The sequence below is a fragment of the Phalacrocorax aristotelis genome, chromosome 3, assembly GCF_949628215.1.
Source record: "Phalacrocorax aristotelis chromosome 3, bGulAri2.1, whole genome shotgun sequence".
Classification (NCBI taxonomy): domain Eukaryota; kingdom Metazoa; phylum Chordata; class Aves; order Suliformes; family Phalacrocoracidae; genus Phalacrocorax; species Phalacrocorax aristotelis.
This window is the reverse complement of record NC_134278.1, coordinates 72180232-72204558: the sequence shown is the minus strand read 5'-3', so window position 1 is coordinate 72204558 and position 24327 is coordinate 72180232. Positions and strand designations below refer to the sequence as shown.

The window sequence follows — 24327 nt, the reverse complement described above, 5'->3', positions numbered from 1 at the left end:
CTACTAGGATTTTTGTGAATTTTTTTTTCTAACGTAATTGTATGCATATAACTTGCTATGCAGCCTGACTTCAGCAACATCATCTAATTGTAGGAAAAAAAATTTTAAGACATTACTTAATGCACTGGATTTTGATTGTTAGAAGAATTGCAATTATCTTTGGTCATTGCTGATATAGATCCGTAGAATGGTTTAGGTCTGAAGGGGCCTTTAAAGATCATCCAGCCCAAGCTCGCTGCTGTGGGCAGGGACCTCTTTCACAGGATCAGGTTGATCAAAGCCCCATCCAACAAGAGGTATCCACAACTTCTCTGGGCAACCTGGTCCAGCGTTTTGCCACCCTCATCAAAAACTATTTCTTCCTTGTGTCCAATCTAAATGTATGTTGTTCTATTTTAAAACCACTACCCCTTCCTCAGAGTTGTTCGTCTGTAGGTATGGGCAATTATTGAGATACTTCGATTCTGGAAAGTTGCCCCTAAAAATGCTGGCATGTCCCTTGATCTCTGATTAGCTTAATTTCTGGCTTACCGTGATGGAATGGAACTTCTTAGCATTTTTTTAGGGGTACTTGCTTTAGTATTGGTATGAAGTGCAGAAAGAAGTCTTACAAATGCCAGTCTAGTTATAAGCAAAACCACTGTAAGATTGGCATATGTAATGAAAGCTTTGAGATTTGTAATGCTGTTTCTGACTTCTGTGTCGGACTGCTGAAGTTCAGATGTTTGCCTGGGTACAGAGGCTTTCCAGAGCTTCCCCCTGTGAACTGAATAACTCATATCTATATCAGAAATGAAACTACTGGGCAAATAGCTAAAACATGGCACAACAGGGCGTATGTTCTCATATGAATTTTGAAGAAATATGGTAATACTGTCAGAAGGAACATGCTAAAAGGGCACAAAGTTCACTCTTGGACTTTCTGCTGTTGTGGAAATGTGACAGTAGGATGATTTTACATACAACAATTTAAAGTCACTATAAATGAGAGCAAAAGCATTATATATCATGCATGTAACTTACTACTTCACCCTTCTTGTTCTTTCATCTTTGAATTGGTAATATAGGAAAAACAGTAATGTACTTTCAGTTATGAGATTGAAGATTCTTTTTGCAAAGCTTTTTTTATGGATAAACCTGACAGTTATTTCAGTTTCAGACCAGCTGGGTTTGAAGTGTGTCTCTGATGCAGTCTTCCCACTGAGAAGAGTGTAGTAAGAGTACTTCTATTTAGTTCCGAACTGAAGCAATCACACTTCTTGCTGTTTAGAATGAGAGCTAAGATATGCAAAGTAACAGCAAGCTATGTGTAACTTTGTTTTTTGAGAAACTTTGTAGCAATGTGGTAATAAAGGGTCATCTCTACAATGGTTGTCTGTTAAGGCATGAATACCTTGTTTCACAGAATCTGTTGGCTCCTCAGGATGAAATCCAGCAGTTGTTTTTACCTAAGTATTTCAGTGTGGATTTGATTCTCTTTGTGCTTTTTAAAATCCAATTTCAAACTGTTTCCATCTAAATTTATTTCTCTGAAAGGTCATATTTCTGACTTCTAAAAATAAATTGTTTATGTATCATTTTTGAGAGGTTTACATTGAGGACCTGAGATATTCCTGGTCATGTCATCTTTTAAGGGCAAAAAGCATCATGCTCTTCCTGTGTGCTGCCTCCTATACAGTGCTGTCCCATGGTGGCTCTTCGGATAGTAATCATGTGCATCAGTCTCTTCTGAAAGGTTTTGTATCTAGTTTGTGTGCCGTCTTTTTTTAACTGGGGAAACCATTGTCAAAAAGTACTGTGAAATAGCTAGGGTTATGGATTCCTAGAAATTATAGTTCTTTTTTCATCAGGTGTCTATTTCATTTAGCTGAAGATTTTAAAATAAATACAGGCTTAGCAAGGGTAAGCTGAGTCTTACCTGGATTCAGTAAAACTACCACGGGAATAGGGACTGTAGAGTACAGTGCCAAATCTGAAGCAGCCAGTCATGCTGGACTGTGGTTTTCAGTGGTGGAGCCAGAAGCCTGAAAACTCTGCAGCTCCAGGTCTAATGGAAGTGTTGTTTCATACTATTGAAAGCATGTTTGGAGCCAGGAGGTTTTGAGATGGGCTTCTGTGTACTTAGGCTACAGGGTAGTCCCGTTTGGCCCAGAGACAACTATTGTAGAGGTTGCTGAAGCTTTTGAATGAACTTGTCATTAATGTCCATTTTATTGCTGCTGTTGGCAGTAGGTTACTGGCAAGTTCCCTGAACATCTACAGCTTTTTAGGGGGCAACTTGTTCAAGTAAGACTTTGATCTGATTTGGACTGAAGTCAAATATAAAAACTGGAACTTCACAAACTGCTCTGGAGCCAGCTCTTTTTAGAATTGTTCTCTATGTAGAGTACTGATTAAAATTCAGGAAAGCAGAGGGATAAAAATAAACTAACTTTCAGGTGCTTGTAACCCTACTTCTACTGTGGTCATAACCAGCATGTACAACAGGCTTTGTACCACAAGCTTAACACTTTTCTGATTTTGAGGTGTTAAGGACTTTAACTCTGACTCTTCTTTCAGTTGCATCTTTTACCAAACTACCTTCCACTCAACAAACTAGGAAGTAGTAAAATATTGGAAAACATTTTAGACTTTCACAGCTAGTGATGTTTAGGGAACTAAATATGGAGAAGGAAAAGCATTGGTGGGAGCGAGGGGTAGGAATAGGCAATTAAAGTTCCAGTATACAATCCTGTGGTGTGTAATAGCCCTGGTGATGCTTCCAGGTACTATATTCAGAACTCTCCTTGCAATTCAGAAGAGATATATCCTGGATTTGTGGCAGTTACGTGAAACTACTGGCTCAATGTTCAGCAGTAGCCACAAAAGCCTACAGAGCTGTTGGGCATCATCAGAAAGACACTGAGGATGTAAGAAATAGTGTCTTTTCCTGTGTAAAGTCCTGGTGAGCCCTTTTCTTGAGTACTGGGTGCTATGGCCAACATATATCTGGGAGGATATATTGATATTACAGAAGGTAGCAAGAAGATAATTTTTCTTTTTTTTTCTAAATCAAGATGACAGCTCTTGCCTTTCAAGGAGGGACTTAAAAGACAGACTTACAAGTTTGGAGAGGGGAAGGTTATAGGAGGATTTGAGTGAAGCTTACAAATACATGAAGGTGGTGAATGCACGACTGTTACTCACCAAATCCTGCAACCTTAGAACTATGTAGCACTGGAAGCTTATAGGACAACTAGTTAGAAAGAGTCTGAGGAAGATTTTTGGTTGTAGGGGTTTTTTGTTTGGGGTTTGGTTTGGTTTTAATTATTACTACTTTTAAATGCACAAAGTGTTAAATACCTGGAATCCTTTGCCACGGGGTATTGTGGAAGCAGGTGATTTCAGCAGGTTGAGAAAAGGAATTTGATTAATATGTTGTCAGCAGGTCTGTAAAGAGAATAGATAAGGATCTGCTCTCTAATTTCCTTAATCACACAGTTGTATATACTGACAGAATGAGAGGAATGTACTACAGAAAGGCTCAGGCTTACATGTTCTTCCTGAATATTGCTTTTTGTTGCCCCGTTAGACAATACTGAGTCCATTCGTCTGACTTGGGGATACTTATGTTCTTTCATTAGTGCAGATTGTGATCATAGGACCTGTAAGAGGTCATAGCATCTAGTTAGATTTAAACTGGTTGTTTAAAATCATCACTTAATTTCAGGAAGGCTTTGAATTTTTTTCTATTTCTCAATTGTCAATCAAAACCAGATTTTAAAGGAAATCTAGTTGAGTGAGAAGAGACAAATAACAAATGAATATTGCTTGTCATTGTTTCCAAACTGTTTATTTAGTAGAGGCTGGTTGTATAGATGTGTGTTTTCCTGCCTATTTCTGAGATAGGCATTTTTTTGCCTAAGTGTTTTTTTCTTCCTCCAAATCTCAGAACAGTTGCACTAGAAATAACGCATACTCCTCAAAATAGCAATACATACATTTGACAGTAGACTCCAGCTAGTTCCTAGATTATCTTTATGAAAGCTTTATGTTGCAGCCCTAGTAGAAATTTGAGGATGCAGAAGGAAAAAAAATGTGGAATATACTTCACAGCTTTCTCATACAGTTAGTCGGTAGAAGAAAGCTGATAAAATCGCAGTTGGGGTTGTGAAGGTTAATACTTGCTACTTGAACTTTGCCTGAATTAATGGATTTTTCATAGATTGGGAAGCTGATAAATGGAAGCAAATATGTAGATGCATAGAAAAGAAGGGAATACATCTGCTTAAAGGTGCAGAGAATTGATTACCTGAGTAGAATTGACATGAAGGATGCTAAGACTGGAATCTTAACACAGGCAGAATTTGGAGTTACTATGGAGTTCATGAATATAATTAACAAAAATACCCTGACAGTGTTAGGTAATGCAATTTTTTTTTATGGCATCCTACAGTTGCCATGAAACAAGTGCTGCAAGACAAATGCAAATGTATGGTTGCTTCTGAGGTGAAGCCATCAAGACCATCAAGATAAATTTGTAAGGGTCTGAGATTTAAGTTTCTGAGTTTCATGAAGTACTCCAAGATACTTGTGGCAGTCAGTCATCTTGATTTTTATCTTCACATTATATTCCCAGTGTGATTTTACAGGTAGAGACCCTATTTTGAGATTCATGTGAATACCTAACAAATCATTGGTTACTTGATCACAATTAATTGCACTTTTAGTGTATTTATCAGGGAATAAAAATGAAGAAAAATAGCATACTACCTTTTCATTTCAACTTGGTGAGAATAATTTGGTGGGGAAGGGTGGGGGGAATGATGATGATCTGTTCTTAGCCTTCTGGGTAACTTGTGATGCAAAGGTTCTAGCCGTTTTGGAAGACATGTGTGGACAGGAGGGCACAAGAAAAGTATTGCTCTTAAATGGTTGGTTGTGCCCTTGAGAGTAAGCCTAGAAAGAATTCAAACTGGCTTCTCAGCCATCTTAGAGATGCTTTTCTTTCCTCACCTCTACTTCATACGCAGTAGAACGGAACTGAAACCCTTTTTACAAATATTAAAGCTTTCAGATCCAGATTCATATTGTTAACATGCCATGCAGAGAATACAGGTTAAATTTCAAACTGCCAACTATAACAATAGCTTGAGGCAAGCTTGATAACTGTTGATAGATGTTTCTCTAATGAAACCATACTCCTGAGGAATTATTTAAAGTTATCTAAAACTTAATTTTTAAGGTGCTCATATATGGGGTTTACTAACATATTGCTGAGCTATGAAAAAAGTCAGCTATGCTTTGGTAGAATCCATGGAATGGCATGCAGTAAAGGAAGGTGGCCTTCTTTTTAATTAATTCTCTAAGGGAGAAAAAATAAAACGCAAACCCAACTTGTGTAAAATCCATTAATAGAATCCCTTAATGTGCATGTTAGCATGGCTGACCTAGAAGAATTAAAAGCATTCACAGGGCTGGGGGGCTGGGGTGGCCACTAATTTTTTTGTGCAATATGAAAAATGTGCAACCCCAACTAACTATTTTTCATTGAAAAATAAATTCTGTAAGTTCTTATAGTTTCCAAGGGAAATACCTGACAGATCAAACATCTTTAAATGTTTTATATGTGCATGCTTTTGCTATGGGACCCATTATAGTACATTGTTATTCAGACCAGGAGCTAGAAAGACATTATGAAATGTGTTAAATGAAAGTTTATTTCTGGAAATAAATATTTGTAATTAATTTGGAGGAAGAGGAAATACCAGCTTGCGCTTCAAGGTATGAATCTCTTCCAGGTAGGATCACTTAAAATAGATTTTCCACAAGAACAGATTATTTCTTTGAACTGTTGCAGAGTTAACCATTGTCCTCTGATCTTGCTCATCGTTCATTATTTGGTAGAAGTCTTTTGGTCTAATCCAATCGAATAATGTGTTTGGGGGAGAACTCTTAGTCATGCTTATTTGTAATTCTGATTTTTTCAGTTTTGTGGTCATATGATGAAATTGGGTTTATATCCTCTTTCTTGTTTGGATCTAGAACAGTGCAGAGTAGAGATCTGGTGAACAGTTAAATAGATGTATCGCTGTTTAATAGGTTGAGGATGAGACCAGAAACTAATTGTGATGAGCTGAATTTTTTTTTATTTAGGAGATTGATGGTAGTGAGTAGAAGATAACTTGTGGTTTTGATAAGAAGATTATTCTAAGTAGAGAGACTCTTGAAGGACTGTTGAAATGGTTCAAAATAGCCATGGAAAAGCTGAGTAATGTATTAGAAAAATTAAATTCTGCTAGGAATATTTAATCCTGTTTCCATCATCTAGTTCTCACACACTCTTTCTTTTAAAATATGCATTTAAAGGATTAGTGATGTTAGTGTAAGCTTTTATATTCTATCATTTCACTGCTTAATCTCTTTTACAGAGAGAATACAGGATTCTGCAGTAGAATGGTCTTGTTTCTGTATTTTCTCCCTTACAAAATTATTTTAAACTTTAATTTTAAGAAAAAAGTGTGTTAGGACTAGATGGAGGTGGGTAGAAGACTCTTTCGTTATTTCTTGCTGTTTAATTTCTAAATATATTTTGTATTGTAGCTTCTCAGAGTTATAAAATTTTGGTTTTGTTGTTGGGTTTTTCTTTTTTTCTTGCAAGTTGTCAGTTTTATAGTTAAAACTATACAGTCCTTCATGGAGCTAGGAACCTATTTCTTTAAGGAAAGTTGGCCTTACATGCAGTGGTATAAATTCCCCCCTGCCCCCCCTCCATTTGCTAGGCACATCTAGTGGGAGTTTCTAGTCTGACATTTAAAAGGACTTGTAGGTATAGGTGAGGAAGGAAAGGAAGGAATAATAGGTGTGGAAATCGGTATGTACGAGGTTGGAGAGGCAGGTTGCAAGAGGAGAATATGGCACATAAATTTCTGCTGTGCCTCCCCCTTCACTCCCCTACCCCCCGAGCAATGGGGGTACAAAAATATGCCCCTAACCTAATTCTCAGGGGGAGCGTTGACATGTAATGACTAAGTATAAACTGGCTATAAACTTGCAATGCCCGTTACTGCCAGAGGAACGGGATCCCACTTAGGAGGGGTGTTTTGTGGCTCGAGATTCATAAGCTTATAATTTGATTACCAGTCCTAGGCATAGACCAGAGACGTCACTGTATTATTGAAAGAAAGATGGAAGACTAGCAATACCTATATCAGCCATACTTTATAATTAGAGCTGTTCAGTGTAAGGAAATACTCAGTAGAGGGTGACCTAAGGTTGGTCTGCAGTTGAATTGGCAACGTGGAGCGATATGTCAGAATTGAGGCCTGAAGCAGGGTCCATGGGAGTTTTTTAGTATTTGTTGATCCAGTGCTTGGGTAGGTGTTTAGATAAGACAACAGGAGAAAGGTAGCTAAATATATGGGGGAAGGTAGTGCTTGAGAAAGCATGGAGCGGGGAGAGGAGAAGACAGTTTTCCTTTTTTGAGCTATCTAGTGGATAGGTGAGAAGTTTGGGGGGAATTGGGGAACTACTTGGTCCTGCTGAAGGACCTGAGATAAGTGTAGGGAGGGGTTGGGTGGTTGCTTTTTCCTTTTTTGTGGGGGGGGTGTGGGGTGTCAGTCGCCTTTACAATTGCTTACCTGTTTCTGCTCTTTCTGCACCTCTTGGACCCATCAAAAGAAATGCCAGAAATCTTTCAACAGGCATTTTAGCAACCTCTAGCAGTCTTGCATTGCAACTTGTTGCATCTAATTTGCTGTTGTTACAGCAGTCCTTTTATGCACAACGCCTATAATCGGCACCATTAATGCTACAAAGAAGTGTCCTCTTGTTTCTGCATTCACAGTGCCCTTTTGATAAATATTTGCAGCCAGGTTTCTAAAACAAGCTTTTGGAGGGATCACTTCTATAGCATTTTTAGCCATGTGAGTAAAATAACAGATCAGATGTGATTAGGTGAAAACTCCAGAAAAGCATGAGCAATTTACTTATTAGATGTAGCAGAAGTATAAAGGCAGATATGAAGATTTCATTAATTTGGTTTTGGGAAGGTTGAAGGGCATGTGTTCTGCACATTTCCAAAAGCTGTTCTCTTGAACTCGCAAAGGCTGTTTCCAGAGTGGTAGCTGACCATAAATGGGACTTCAGTTGTCATGAGTGCATCATAAGTTCAGCTGGAATCGTTCAGTACAGCAGTTATGCTACTGTTTGCACAGTTACCTTTGATATTTCTTATGGCATGGACTGTATGTGAAGCTGCAATAAGAAAAGATGAGTAATGAACAAGAAGTGCAGATAATATTCTAGACTGTCAACTGCTTTGTTTAGATTGTAATGTATAATTATTCTGTAAAATCAGTTTTGGCAGAATTTACTCTGAAGAATGCTTGCATAAGTGTTTTGTGAAAAGTCAATGTGATATTAAGCTTAAGGTTTGTATTGAAGAATTGTCTCCGATCTGTTGATGTTGAACGTGTGCTCTGTCAGAAGAAAGGAGACTTAAAAATATTTATTTCTTAACTAGCTATTGGTTCAGCATTATAACATTTGGCATCTGAATCATATTTCACGTTAAGTCTTCCTTGAGCTTTTTAATAAACAAGATCAGTTTGTTTTCTGTCCTATACTCATGGTTCTGAGCAGCCTTTGGGAGATGACACGTTGTTTACTTTTGTATCAATAGTTTTCACAGGATAAAGCTTCAGCAGGAGATCCATCATGTTACAATTGCCAGGCCTTTTAAGTTATCCGGGGATCTTGCCAGTAAACCTTAAAAGAACACAACTAATTAATTCTTCCAGTTACTTAGTGTTTCTGGCATAAGTGAGCGCTAGGCTCTTTGTTGTGCGTGTCTGTCTTCAACAGTATAAAGTCACACTGAAGGGTTTTTTTGAAATAGCCAAAAAGCAGTATGTAAAAGGATTAGTAAATGGACATTACTGCAAAAATAACTTTATATTGTACTGCACTTCAGTATGTAAAAGTGTTCCTTTGTAAGTAAACTCTGCTTCTAATGGTTTTATGAAGAGTTCTTTCTCTGAGTTACCATTGCTGGATTTTGTTTCTGCTATCTTGAATAGGTTTTTTTTCAGTTTACTTCTATATGCTGTATTGCCCTTATTTTATGCCTGAGTCTCTGAATGAAGCCAAAATGTTGCTGCCAGCAGTTTCCCTGTTGGTACCCGTTTCTTCTGCAGTCTATTTACTGGCAGTCTTGGCTGTTCACTCTTGCATTTGTGCCTTTTATTTTCCACTGGTATATATAAACTTTCTAACAATATTCTGGATGTCGTGCTGTCAGATTCTGAGTTCTATGGGTGACAACAGTGCTACATTTCTATTCCTTAGGCATGCAGCTGTCAGCATAACTTTCAGTTTCTTTAAGCTTTCCTCTAGCGCTATGGATGCCGAGTCTTTTTATAGTTCCTTTGCAGCATCAAGAATTGGGAAAACTTTTAATCTTTACTAAGAGGCATCATGAGGCCTCCTGGCCTGCCACTTTAGACTTCCTTAAGGTTAATTTCCGTTTATTCATGATATTTAAATATCTTTGAGCTCTGCAGTAGGTTTTTACTTTTTAAGTGATGGTTGCAGTGAGACCTTAATATTCATGAAGTGTTTTTTTCATATGATATATTGTCAGTGAAACCATATCAGTTACCTATTGAAACTGAAGAAAAAAAAAGGGTTTTTTTCTAAATGTGGTGGATATACTGCCTACAAGATTTCGAGTATACTTCTTTGTGAATGAAGATAGTGGGAGCAGAGCCTATTGCATTTATTTTCTCCTGTACTACAGTAAATATAATTGTGTTCCACCATGTTGACACATTTGGTGCACACATACAAAAATTTTAGTAACTTCAGTAAAATGATAGAGTACATGTTAATTCTAGCTCTTCCTACGCTAACTGCATACATCTTCTTGGTGCTAAGCCACCCAAACTTAAAAGTGCAATAGTAAAATAACAATAGTCAGTCTCCCAAGTATTGCATGCTACCAACAAATAATTGGATTTTGTAAACATTGGATTATGCCCCATAAGTCAGCTTCTCTGCAGCAGTTATTTGAATTGTAAGGTAATTATAATACTTTCATGCTGTTTCAAAGTAATAAATGGAAATTGTGGTCATTGTGTGTTTTATCAAGACTACAGACACTGAAAAATAAGCTAGAATAGAATGTATTTTACTGAAATGAAGCAGTGGGGTGATGTGCAATGCTCTCCTGGTTTTAAATAACATTTTTTAATCTATTCTGTCTTCTTCATGAAGAAGGGGTGCATGAATCTTTTTCCATGCAGTTCCATGTGAAGGTGCTGTTTTGCCAACCTCATACATAAGACAAAATTAAAATTTTTTATAAAGAGTAAATACAAATGTTTTAGTACAGTAGTGGGAATTTGAGATGGAGAGTATAGAATTTACTGTTCCAGTAATGATATAGTATATTGTGGTATGGTTCCTTTAATGTAGGTTAGAGAAAAGGGGGGGGGGGGAATCAGAGGTCTTAGGAGGATTGGGGGGGTTAACTGTTTGTTTAGCAGTAAATTTAACGGGCTACTCAGTATAAGAAGAGTGGAAAAATGACTTTTGATGCTGAACTAAGGTAAACCAGTTCCCTTCTTGTTAATTGAATCCTGTGTGTTTTTCTGGACTTGCTGGGATCTTGCCAGCTTTGAATTTAATTAGCAAAGCATTACAGTGCAGTTATCATTGATAAGCAGTTGAATTATTTGCTTAATTTGTTGGGGTATTTTCCCTCTGCTGAGCAGTGTATTTCTTAACAGTTGCTTAAAGTGTAGGATCAGTAGTGTTTTGTCACTGCTCTGATTTCTCTAGTGTTCTAAACCATTGAAGAAATAACAGGTGTGTGTTTTTAGTGAAGCATGGATTAATTCATTTTTAAAACTGTGCTACCACTGCCACAGAGTTGACATTTTCAGAGTTTAAGAATGTAAGATTTTTGTGAGAAGTTCCTGTTCTCGGTCTGAGGGCATGTATTTCAAACAACTGGGAGTAGGATCTCCAGTAACTGTTAATCCAGGTGGAGGGCAGAGAGCTGCTAAAGGTGCTTTCAGGGGTGTGTGCAGCTGTGTGCTCCTCAAGGGCCTGCTCTCTGCTCTGGATGAAGCTTGTGTGCTCTGTCTGGATCAGCAGCTTTTCCCTTGGGTCTGCTGTAGTGAACAGGCATTTGCTCTGAGACTGTAAGGACTCCTACAGCATTCTTTGTTCCCAAACCTTCATGAATTGCTTGCTTTAAACCTGAGTAAATGTAAACAGGCGTTAGCATCATTTTAACAGTGTATGTACATACTGAACATGGTGCTAGCCAATGCACGGGAGGGGAAAGGAACTCTGCAGTACTTGAATTTGTTTAAAGCTGTTTCATTACTTCATTTTAACTTTTGCAATTCTTACTTTAACCATATTAATGCTATGTTTAATATAGCTTTTCTCTGTAACAGGTAAAAGCCTGACACTTTTTCTGGTAGAAAATAAATTACTGCTTTTTGTTTCACATGAGGTATTTACTTGTGTTTCTGTCTGGCCAGGGTGATTTTTCTCAATTGTGTAAGCCAAGATTTGCTCCATCAGTTGGCTTTTGAACATGGTTCTTTGTAAAATGTATAGCTTGAGTTGTTCAAAACAAAATATTTTGATCCTCTGCTTGTCCAGTGGTGTGGTTTCTGAGACCCCTGGGGTGTGTCTAAACTCCAGTCTAAAGTATGACTGCAGCTTGTTTAGGGGGTATTCATGCTACCTTTAAATTAGTGATCTTGGGTATCGATAGTAGCAGCCGCAAGGCGCTTTATGTAGCAGTTGTCTTTGGTATTTCTCTACCCCTTTGAGATACATAGCAGTCTTGGTATATGCAGAGTAGATTTGTGCAGGGTTATTGCAGGTGTGTATTTAAACTGTAATCATGCTGTGACTGTTCATGTTAAATGTGTGCTCACTACTTTTAATTTACTTCTATAGGACTCCACAAAATCCTGTCTTGCCTGCTATTTTCACAGATCTTCATACTGGTCACCTTTGCAGATAGTTATTTGTTTGGGGTGTTTGTTTTTTTTAATCATAAAGGTCTGAAGGGAGCCAGACTTCTTAGCTCCTGAAGAGTTGGGCTGCTCTGACTCCATTAATAATGTACACAAAGAGAAGGGATGCTGAACTTGGATAGTCAGATAAACAAAATGTGTATGCTGGGAAGGAATATCATAACCTGTGTTGCCAGTTCTAGCAGTCTTGGCTGGTACTTGTCATACATTAGGGTTTTTGGAAGACGTGGTACTGTTTTCGATAGTGGAATATTGTGTTATGTGCCCTAAAAACTGTGGGTAGGATAGTGATATGTTTTATCAAAATATCTCTGAACATTCCAACAAAAATTTCTGTTTGTGCATTTTTAATTATGTATTGTGATTATATCAGAGAAGATGGGATTTATGGGACTAAAATTAATGAGCAGATGTTTACTAGCATATTCTTAGGACTTTCAGCCTTCACTATTTTATTAGCTATCAAGTTGCTTTTTTCCATGTGTAGTGCAAATTGATGGAATCTTCAGATCAACATGTATTTTGGGTTGTTTTGGGTTTTCTTTTTTCTGAGCTATTCTTAAATTGTTGGCAGACAGTTGAACTGCTTAATGTGTTGCTTTTCAGACCACGTTCACCTGTTATTGGAGGTGTTCTGGTTCACACCAATTACCAGTTGACTGGTAATTGTATCAGTTCAGACCAGAGAAGACACAGGAGTTGAAAATGTCTTAATAGAGTGGTTCAGGACTAGCATATAATATAGTGGTTCAGTGATCCTAAAATAGTATTATGCCTGTCTTGTCATAACTAGTGAAAATTATGTACTTTGTGCTTTCCCATCAATTCTTTGCAGGTTTTTCTCCATCTTTTCAGTCTCAGGAGAAGTTGTGGCATCATGCTACATTCCATTTGAATCGCAAGTGGTGTTAATGCACTAGAAAATTGTGATTAATGCTCCTCAATTAATTTGCCACTAGTCCCTTTTTAGTACATAAAAGTACATAAACATAAGCACATAGGCTCACTTATAAAGTGAGTCTGCCATTGGGATTGTTGGGAAAGGTTGATGGGATCCACATACAGGTGCCTTGTGCTGGAGGCAGGTCTCTGCTGCAGGTTGCCATGAGTCAGCACATGGGTAATAGCACATGTTGGATATGAGGCAAAGGAAAAAGAAAAGTATGTAGAGAAGGGGAGGAGAAAATGAATAAGTTGATCGAAATGTTTGAATAAGATTTGCTAATTTAAGAGGTAAATGAACGTTGGAGTTGACTACTTTGGGTTTTTTATAAACCATATGGTCACATTTATTTGTAATATTATTTTATATGAAGAAGATACTATTCCATTGCTTAACACATAGGTGCATTCTTCCAAACTTAATTGGTAGAAGTTCTTCTTGGTAAAAGCCTGTGGACATCATATGGCAAGGACAGCTAAATTTCTATAAATGTGTTGACGAGGTGATTGTGATACAATCTTATTTATAACTCTTCATAATTTTCTTCAAAGAAGAAACTGAATTTATTGAAGAAACCTGAGTTGTTAGAGGGTTATTTCCTTCTAGTCATAAACTCAGTATATTTTTAAGTATGTTGGGTGAAAAACAAGTAGACTATTGCTAGTAAGTCCTGAAACTTAAAAAACCTGAACTTCTAGCAACAATGTACTGATAGTAAACAGTAACAGTGATGACAAAAGTAGCGGTGTAGGTGTACTCAAAAGCTGAATGAACACTGTCTTCCTATTTTTGATGTGGACTTCTTTGTGTTTACTTGGGTTTTAAATAAGTACATTTGCTGTTCTTAAAACCATTAATTTTAATAATGTGATAAACCAAGTATGTTTCATTCTTAACGTATTTTATAATGTCAATACAAAAACCAAGATAGAAACTAACTGATGAGGAGATGTGTCTGTAAATGGGCAATTTTCAAGGTTATGAGTGTGTGAAAGACAACTAGTTAGCAAGAGAAGTCACGTGAGAAAACATTGACATAAAATATAGACTTAGATTTTATAATTGGAAAGGGGTGTTTTGTGTGTTGCTTTTTGGGGTTGTTTTTTATTGGGTATTGTTACATCAAAAGTGCCTGCTTTCAGTGTCTTAAGGCTTTCCTTCCTCTTGCAGAAAATGCTGGGACAGAAGAGATGAGTCCTTCCTTTACTAAGGCCTAAAACTGCCTGTTGAAAAACGATCCTGACCAGGCAATATACGAATGGCCCAAGGAAGCCAGCAAATTGATATTCAGGTTTTACATGACCTGCGACAGAAGTTTCCTGAGGTACCTGAAGGTGTTGTGTCCAGATGCATGTTACAGGTCAGTGTTCTGTTAATGACTGTACGAGTAAGCAGTATTGCTTATTTTAAGCATTATGTATGGATGTCTCCTTTGAAAGCAGAGCAGATTTTTTTCTTTCCTTTTTCCATTTTGAGTGAGACAAATATACACAGCCAATTTCTTCATGTTGCACAGCAAGCTAAGTGTTAAATTGGCCTCTCTTTTTCCATGTCTAATTATGGCGGCCCAAGGTAAACCAGCCTGTAAATCAGCGTGTGCATGGAGACTACCGTCTCGCCAATCAGTATGTTCATGCCTTTGGCCATCTCAAGAGCCAAAACTAACTGTTGCAAAAGGAGGGATGCAAAGCCAACCTGAGTCCAGCAGGGACACAGATGCGGCTTTTTCTTTTGCTTTTTTCTTTTTTTTGGGTTTTGTTTTTGCTTTGAGGGTCAGGGCAGGTCCAGAAGCAACTTTCTTACCCAGTCTCCATCAGGCATCAAGGCAATTAGTGGGCTCTTGCCTGCATGCAGGTTGGCCCTGCTGCTTTCCACGCCCAGCTCCCTTGGCCTGCAGAGCCAGTGCTAGTGGCCTTGCGTGTCTTCCTCAGCAGGGAGCCTACGAGTGTAATGTGGGCACACACAAGTTCTCTGCCTGAGCGAGCCTGAGTCAGGCAGGACTAGGTGGCTGTGGCCCAGCATCCACCCTGTTAGACCTGAGTGGGTGTGATGCATAGGTGTGCTTTTGCCCAGTGTTTCCTAGGGCTTTGGCTGCCAGATGGACTTCCTTTTGTTTTGTTGTAGCTTTGGAGTCCATACTGCTAATCTATGGATTTCTGTTGGGCTTGGAAGTAACAAAGCATTTTTGTCTGGTACTGCAGTTAGTGCTAAGGCTATGGACTGCCATATCATCAACTTCTACCTCCATCTATCTGTTTTCTATACTGCCACTGTCAGAATACCTACATGCCCGTATTTTGTGTCAACTTCTGCTCTATAATATCATGTTGATTACACAGGAGATAAATTAAGTATGCCTATCCAAAGCCTGGTGTAGGGACACCTGAAAGCCTAGAGTTAACAAATGCTGGTAGACTTACTTAACTGTGTTGCTTGAATGTGTTTGCTTTGCATTTTCCAGTGATCCCAAAGCATCCATACTGATTGGATTTTTTCATTATCTAAGGTATTCAACCTTTGAGTACTCTGGATAATAAGAGGATTGTCTGAATATTCGTACTGATCATCAGTATACACAACTTGATTGGAGAAGAAAAAAAAAAGGTCATGAGTTCCCAGAAGCTAGCTGTCTCTGGATGATAGCTAGGACATCCATGGCTATGGTTCAACATTCTTAATATCATATTTGTTTGTCTTTTTATATGTATTTTTATTTATAAAATACATATATGTGTATACTTACAAAAGTATGTAGTCACACACACATGCATCCAAACACAGTGTTTGTGCTGTTGGGAGTAGAAGTGTGACTGTGCCAATTTAATGTTCATATTTTCAAGACTTTATCATGATTTACTCATACTGGAGTAACAAGCTGTGAAAAGTGCAGTTCTCTTGAGACAATTGCTTTTGATTTGCAAGAGGGCAAAATTCTGCTCAGGGCTTGTGAAGTTTCAAGCCCTCCCCAACCCTTTGTCTCTATTTAGCTGAAGAGAAAACTGAACCAGACTCTAAATTGCCTATAGTTTGTTTCAGGATTGTACACAGCCGTTTTTGTATTAGTTCTCGGTAGGATTACTCTAATTCTTATACTACAAGTAGAGTGTTGCTCTTCAAACATGAGAACTACTTGTTGAGCAAGGTCAATGGACTTGACAGTGTGAATGCATTAGTAATCACTTCTTGAATGTAATTCCTGGTTAATTTTAAACTAGTGTTCGGCTCTTGAGAGATCCAGCAGTCTTCATAACATGGAATACAGTAGATATAGTAGGGTTTTGTTTTTTATAAAAAGGAGCCTTATAACTGAAGAAAACATGACTGTACATTCCATGGATTTAGAGATATGGGAGAAGGGTTTAGATTTTGAGGGGAGTGTTTTTAGGTCAGCTTTCATAAGAGCATTTTTCAAAAATTCTGTAGAGTAGTTTTCCATATGTGCAATATTACTACGCTAATTTGATACACTAGAAACTACCTTTTTTGTTGTTAACTGAGAGCTGCTAAGACTCACCCAAAATCCTGTCAAGTTGGTGGTTCTTTGAAATTTCATGAGCTCTGGTTTCTCTGAATCAGCTTCTAGCTATGCTACTCCTCTGAGATAGTGGGGGGTTTGGGGGGATTTTGGGGGTGTTTTTGTAAAAAAAGAAGCCTAACATGACCCCTTTAAACCAACAAATTTTGTACTCGGACTGTTGGTAAAGATTGGACAGCAGAATTTGAGACTATTTTTGCATGTGTTTGCAATATTGCTGGAACAGTGTGTGAATCCTGAGTTTTGCCTTCTTGCAGTTGAGCATAGTGGAAGGAATTTATGATAAATGCAGTAACTATGGTTTAGGTCAGAGATAAGTACATAAGGGCATCAGCGGGTCTAAGAAACGGTGCATTTGCCTTGCCCCTACAATACCTAATGTGCAAGCTTCTTGTCAAGGTGAAGCTGCTTTTAAATCAGGAGGAATAAGATATCCCAGGAGAGAACCTGAAAGAGTTGAAGCAGTTACGCAGTTTTTAATCATATTGACAAGAAGCTTTTATAACAAGAAAAGCTTCTTCGGATCACTCTGAATTGTGCAGGAAAACCATACAGATAATTCAGTCCTCTTCTCTTGAATTTATTCAGCCAAACACTTTCAGCTTGTTTTTAATGGAAGATTTATAGCATTATATGCTTATAATGAAAACCTTAAGGATAAACAGCATGTAAGTGTGTTGAGGTGAATAGCCCACTGTTGAAATATCTGAACAATACCTAGTACACTAAAAACAGAGGACCATCAAAACTATAATAGGATGAAGTTTAAACCTGTGTAATCTAGGGAGTAAAATGTTTTATTGCTTTCTTGGGCTGACAGCACTGAATGTTCCTGAAGAGTTTTGCATCCCTCCATTCTTCCCAACAAGCCTCCTGCATTCAGCGCTCTCCTTCTCATTTAGAGGAGTCACTGCAGTGTCCCCAGTCTGTGGACATTGTCCCCTTTTGTTCTTTTTTGTGTCTGGAGCATTCTATAACTACCTGCTCCTCAAGTCTACGTCCTCTCCTTGCTTCCTTGTTTCCCTCCAACATTCTTATTCTTTCTTTTTTTTTCTTTCTCTTTCAGGGTGCCAACATTTTAAACTCAATTGGGACATGGGCAGAGCTAAGATGAGGGGTATTGTTTTGCTGGAATATGCTCAGTTCTGCCATCAACCGGTTCTCTGATCTATAAAGAGCTAGAAGCGGTTGAAACTCTGCCTCTGCCAGCCAGAAGATGCCAGGGGTTCCATGTGCCCCCGTTTCCCCTTTGAGTTCTCCAATTTGCTCATTGACGTCACTGAAATTTTGGAATTTATTTGATGCAGTCTTAAAAAAGAAAAAAAATTGTCCAAAGAAATGCATTCAAGCTGAATGTAAGGGCCTTGCAAGCTTGGCCTGTTCCTTTTTGGTTTGGTATTTTTGGCCTTTCTGTTAATAATTTTAATTCACTTAAGTACATGCAAAATCTGCCTTTAAGATCTTTCTAGCTTGTTTTTCTGTGGCATCCTATCTTTTTTCCTTTTCTGGCTCCCTTTACTCCTTTGCAACAAATACAAGGCTATTGTTCTTTTATTTTCTTACCCACCGTTCTGTCTGTGTGTGATTCTTTTCTTCACTACTAACTTCATTTGAATACTTTGTCCTCTGGTGCTTATTCCAAACTAGAGCTGATATGCATACCATCAATTTGACCCATTTTCATATCTCTCAAGACTTTTCTGCAACAATCCTTATATACAGCTGTCTAGTTAGATAGCCTGTTGGGAATCCTGTTATTTTAAAAGGTTTTGTGGCTGAGATTTTTTTGTAGGATGATTTTTTTTTTAAGAATTCAGAACTGCATCTGGCCTGTATGAACACACAGCTTTGGTTTTGTGCGTGGAGTTTAGCCTTGTCGTCCCTCTCCTACTTCTGTCATGTCTGTGCTTTTTCTTTTTTTTTCCTTTTTTCTTTTTTTTTTTGGGTTTTTTGTTAATCTAAGGTAGAGACAGTCTTGCTGTGTCTGCACAACACTCTAACCTCTCATCCTCATTGAAGGATGAGAACTGCTGTCTGCTAGTTCAACAAGTAACTTGATACAAAGCATGTAGCATGGATTGATTTATCTTGCTTGTGTTATTCTTCAACTAACTGATAATACTACTACTTGGCATATGCAGTTTTTTTCCCTTGATCATACATATTCTTTCTAGTAACTGTTTCTGTGTGCTGGATGACTTTGACACCTATTTAGTTTTAATAATTACTGGGTCTTAACATGTTCTTTTCTGGCTGAAAGTATTAAGCTTTGTGTCTTGGGGGTCGAAGGGGGAGTTCTGTAAGAAATGTAATATGGACTGAGCACAATATTAACAAATTATGCCACTGATGCATGTTCACTCTTTTCTAAAAATCCTTATGTAGGAAACTAAATTAGAAAGACTGGAGTACAATATTACTAAACATGTGGAAAAAGAGAAGAGGGATTAGCAGTTTGCTTCTGAAATGTTCTTAAAAAGCAAGTTAGCTAGATTGTAAAACCTGTAATAGGATGACTTAGAACAAAAACCACAAAGTAACTTTGTACAAATGTAAGTATTTAAAAGCTTTGCAAGCAGTGGTTTAAAATAAAAGTGCAAATGTCCCCTGGGTTTTCCATTAATAGTTTCATCTTGCAAAAGAGTAATCCTGCTGTATTCATATAAATTTAATTTTTGGGTTTTTTTTTCTGAAATCATGTAAAACTCCTTGGGTCAGCATGTTTCTTCTCTGCGTAAGATTTACTTTCCATTTTCAGCAGGAGGTAATGCATAACTGGTATTGAAGTGTTTGGGGAAACATTTAAAATAAACATGTATTTTCATATTTGTTTTTAAATTATTAACCAGTAATATACAGGTGCTGTGAATCCATTCCTTCTGTCATTTTCCCCCTCAAGCCAGAGACTTGGTCATTGCTGAAGGTGTTCTGAAATAGAGAAGGAATAGCATATGTATTCATCCAAGGTGTATCATTATGTATGGTGTTAGCTTGTCAAGGTCCAAGATCTCCCTGTCATTGCTTCAGCAGCAATGCAGATCTCCGCCCTTAGTCCCAGTGACTGAGTCGCTGCTTTCAAAACAGTAAGCCTCACATGCAAGCCCCTTGTGCATGTGTAGCAGCTATGCTAGCCAACCCCCTAAAGCTTTGTTTGCTACTACGTTGTTAATTTTCAATGATGCATATATATCTAACTGACAGTATTTTATCAGTAATGTCAAACTTTCATCTGTCTTTTATAGAATAACAATAATCTGGATGCCTGTTGTGCAGTTCTCTCTCAGGAGAGCACAAAATATCTCTACGGTGAAGGAGACCTAGGCTTTTCGGATGATTCTGGGATTCCTGGATTGCGAAATCACATGACATCTCTTAATTTGGATTTGCAGTCACAGAACGTATATCACCATGGAAGAGAAGGAAGTAGAATGAATGGAAGTAGGACTCTAGCTCACAGCGTTAGTGATGGACACCTTCAAACCACTCAGTCCAACAATGAACTGTTTCAGCAGGAACCACAGACAGCACCTGCGCAGGTTCCACAAGGATTTAATGTCTTTGGGATGGGTAACACAGTTAGTACTTCTAATCCAGGGCAGCATCTTGGATTTCACCTTGGCAGCAAAGGAGTATCTAACTTGTCTCAACAAACACCCAGATTCAACCCCATTATGGTAACTTTAGCCCCAAATATTCAGCCTGGTCGCAATACCCCTACGTCTTTGCACATACATGGTGTACCTCCTCCTGTACTTAACAGTCCACAGGGAAATTCTATCTATATTAGGCCTTACATCACAGCTCCTAGTGGTACAGCTCGACAGACACAGCAGCAGCCAGGCTGGGCATCTCAGTTTAATCCTATGCACCCTCAGCAAGTCTACCAGCCTTCGCAGCCAAGTCCCTGGACTACTCTTCCTACATCCAGTACTACGCCACATACCTCATCACAACACTCAACACAGCCAAATCAGCAAGGCCACCAGACTTCTCATGTCTATATGCCTATCAGTTCTCCTACTACTCCACAAGCACCTATGATTCATTCATCTGGTAGCTCACAATCCTCTGTTCATAGCCAATACAACATTCAGAATATATCCACAGGACCTCGCAAAAACCAAATTGAAATCAAACTTGAACCACCACAAAGAAACAGTACTTCTAAGTTGCGTTCAACTGGCCCTCGCACCTCCACTACTCCTTCTTCCCTCAACAGCCAGACATTAAGTAGAAGTCAACCCACTGTTTACATATCGGCCAGTCCTCCAAATACTGATGAAGTGATCACACGCAGTCAGCCCAAGGTCTACATTTCAGCAAATGCCACAGCAGGAGATGATCAAGTGGTGCGGAACCAGCCCACGCTTTTCATATCGACAAATCCAGGAGTATCTACCACTTCTAGGAATATGTCTGGTCAAGTAAGCATGGGTCCTGCATTTATTCATCACCATCCACCCAAGAGTCGAGCAGTGGGCAACAGCACCACTGCAACCTCTCCTCGAGTGGTGGTTACGCAGCCTAACACAAAATATACTTTTAAAATTACAGTTTCTCCAAATAAGCCCCCTGCAGTTTCCCCAGGGGTAGTGTCCCCAACCTTTGAACCTACAAACCTTCTAAACCTTCCTGATCACTATGTTGAACCAGAGGGTATTCAGCATCTTACTGACCCTGTTTTAGCACATGTGGATAGGATCAGTGATGCACGGAAATCGAGTATGGGATCTGATGATGCTGCCTACACACAAGGTAATATTCTTAATATAAATAGTAGAGATTTCAGCCAGGTTGTCAATTCAGTATGTAGATAACAGAACAGGAAACAGTTTATAACCTTTGTGATGTTAATACAGTATCTTCAACTTTAGCATTCATGAGCATTTCCTAAATAAACAAAAAAGCTTTATAAGCAAATCATAGATTTCTTTTTATGGTGAAGACGTGTAACTGAATACTTGGAGATATTTCTTCTGTTTGTCTTAAGTAGATATGTTATCTGTTTAATGGAGTCACAGTGTCCTCATTCTCATGTTGTTCTGAAAGAAACATCTAAGCTTGTTCAATTTGTCCTAACAATTTAAAGTTAGAAGTCTACTGGCAGATCTTCGAATCAGTTGAGATACTGTTTCCATTGGATAATGTTCCCATTTTTTTCTTTTTGCGAGTGTTAAGAAGCAAGAAAAGCAGGCTTTGAAAACAATTAGTGGGAAAAAGTGTTGGCCTCTGTTTCCTAATGTGTGCATGACAACAAAATGTTTAGTCTTGATATTTACTTCTATTATATTATAAAATGTGAGAAGGAGCACCGCGCCAAAGAAAGCTATTTTAACGGATCAGTGGTAATGGGAGGGTAAAACTTAAAATACATGATATGGCAACCCAACGTGTTAATCTTTCTTCTGTTTTCATGGGTTTGTATGCTTTTATTACCAATATGATGGTTTATTAACCCTCCTGTGGACTTTTTGTATAAAGATGTTGAGTGAGTCTTAAGATATTTAAGCAGTATACAGGACAGGTTGTGAAAATAATTTCTCTTTTACCTTATTGGCTCTCTTTGGACTTAGCAAACCATTTAGTATTAAACTGGCTTGCTCCATGATCACTCTAAATGTTCTTCAGATTAATTTAGTCATTTTGTTTTGTGTAAGCAAGTACAGTGATCAGGACACTGGAAGCCTGGTCTGCATCTGGAGTACTATAGTAATGAAATAAATAAAATACTGCTTATAGCTTGTGCACTGCTTCTGGATATAATTATATCTTTGAGAGAATAATCAATCCTAACTCAAGTGTCTAAAGGTTAGGTGTCAAAACCAAAAAGCTAATCATCCTAGACTGTCTTTTACAATCAATGAAGAGTTAAAGAACTTCAAAAAATTATTCATCTGTAGATAAGCAAAACTAATTGCCCTCCAGAGTGGTATTTCCTTTCCTCACTCTGAAGGCTGGCTGTTTTAGTCTTACAAGACTTTAGATACCCAGAAATTAAGCAATCAAAATCTTCTCCTTAGGCTTTCAATACTCTCCTAGATCATGCACTTGCTTCCCAAGCATTCTGCATTTTAAGTACTTGTTGGGGAAGGGTGTCCCTTTCTCCTATTCCGCCTGTCTGATGGGATTGACTTCTACCAGGTCGAGCTCTTCATCTCTTGTACCCCTGGTAGTGATGGCTATTGTAACCTGACTTCCTGCACAATCACTAGAGGCTGCAGGTATCAGCATCCAGTTAATCAAGCTGTGGCAAGCTTGCGATGCCTGTTTCTGATATGCAGCTTCTAGTGTTCCTAAGTGTTGAGTGGCTCATACCTGCTGTGGAATCCAGTTGTCCCCAAAGCCAAGACATAGATGCAGTTTTTAGATGCATGATGTGGGCTGGTGCAGCTTTAGGGACTTTTCATTGGTTCCTATAAAGTACACTCATGCTTCTGAAGTTCCTTACATTAAGAAGTGTTTGGGACTTCTGACATGTGTTGCTCTATTTCTGCTGCAATGAGTGCAGTAATTTTTAAATTTTTGTTTCGATCTCTGAAAAGCTGACGTGTGTGATACTTGTATGATCTTGGTATCTGGAGGTCCTCATTATTGCTTTTAAACTTGAATCTTCTATGTAGAGGTGGTTTTTCTTCTGTTAGAGACTAAAAGGGATTTAAGTTACTTGATGCTTTCTGTTGTGAGGCCATGTTTTAAGCTGCTTATAATATAGCCAGACTCTGCAAAAAAACCTTCCATGCTAGGTGCTCATCTCATTTTAATTTTAACCAGAACAGATGAGTAGTTTCTCTGGCCATGATTAGAGAAAAATGTATTTTCATCAGCTTTTCCATTTCTGCCCAGAATGCTCCTTATCTTGGCAGGAAGAACTGAAACTGGCTTGGGGTAGAAGGAATGTGGAAGGTGGAGTTGCTTTGGTGTCAAAGGAGATTTCCTTTACTTTGTTCCAGTGAAGTACATTTGTATGCATGGTGCAACCCAAGAGAACAGAAGGCATGCTGGACCTATCTGCAAGTGCTGCTGCCTGCTACCTGAGAAGCTTTATTTCAGTTATGGTGTGTGTAGGCATTCCAGCTTCTTTCCATGATTAGATTTCTGGGTTTCTTCCCAAGTCAGTCACATTAGGTAGTAGAAGGCTGCCACAGATCTCCATCTTTTTTGCTGCCAGAACTGGAGGTTATATGATGGGAAAAGGTGTAGGGTACTGCTCAGATAAAATCAATGTAGTTACCCTGGAATGATAGGTTATATCCCTGCCACTTGATTTTGTGATGCTAAGAAACTCACCATCACCAGACTTTTCAGAAGTGATTGCTAATTGTTGTTTCTGGTTTTCTTGGATTCCAGTTTGAGATACTGCAGGCTTGCTTGTGGAAATATTGAGAACACTCATCCACTACTGAAGTCAGGGAGAATTAATGCTGTGAGAAAAGAATTGCTAGGTGCGTGCTCAGAAGGACAGCCAAAAGAGGATGCCTTTTAATGCGAAGCTATTTAGTATCAGTTCTGTGTGTGTACAGGAGTATCAGTTCCTGTTACTTAGCAGAGATTTCGATTTATAATAATTTTTATTAATATGAAGTAATTATCTGAGATTTCAATATATAATCTACTGTAGTATAAAGTGATTTATGGATGAAAAAGCCAAATCTTGTTAGAAATGGAAAATTCTGTACTCAGAAATGTTTTTGTGATGTACACTTACTATGCATGCTAGTTGAATAGTGAGGCTAAACAATTACTTAATAGTTGCTCAGTCTGCGTATAGCGTTCCATCTGTGTAATGGGCAGGCATCCTACCAAGAAAA

The 24327-nt window shown here is 38.3% G+C and overlaps 1 protein-coding gene across 3 annotated transcripts in view; it reads left to right on the top strand.

The window, feature by feature from the left end:
* The window catches only part of TAB2 (TGF-beta activated kinase 1 (MAP3K7) binding protein 2), a 67933-nt gene that overhangs the window by 32923 nt on the left and 10683 nt on the right, over positions 1 to 24327 (top strand). For 2 of the 3 annotated variants that reach the window (XM_075087970.1, XM_075087971.1), the window contains exons 2-3: positions 14155 to 14344; positions 19762 to 21274. In XM_075087970.1, the coding sequence (XP_074944071.1) occupies positions 14243 to 14344; positions 19762 to 21274 (1615 nt within the window). In that variant the 5' untranslated portion in view covers positions 14155 to 14242. Of the gene's footprint in view, positions 1 to 14154; positions 14345 to 17585; positions 17875 to 19761; positions 21275 to 24327 lie in introns of all 3 variants that reach the window. The other variant, XM_075087972.1, reaches the window with a different exon arrangement.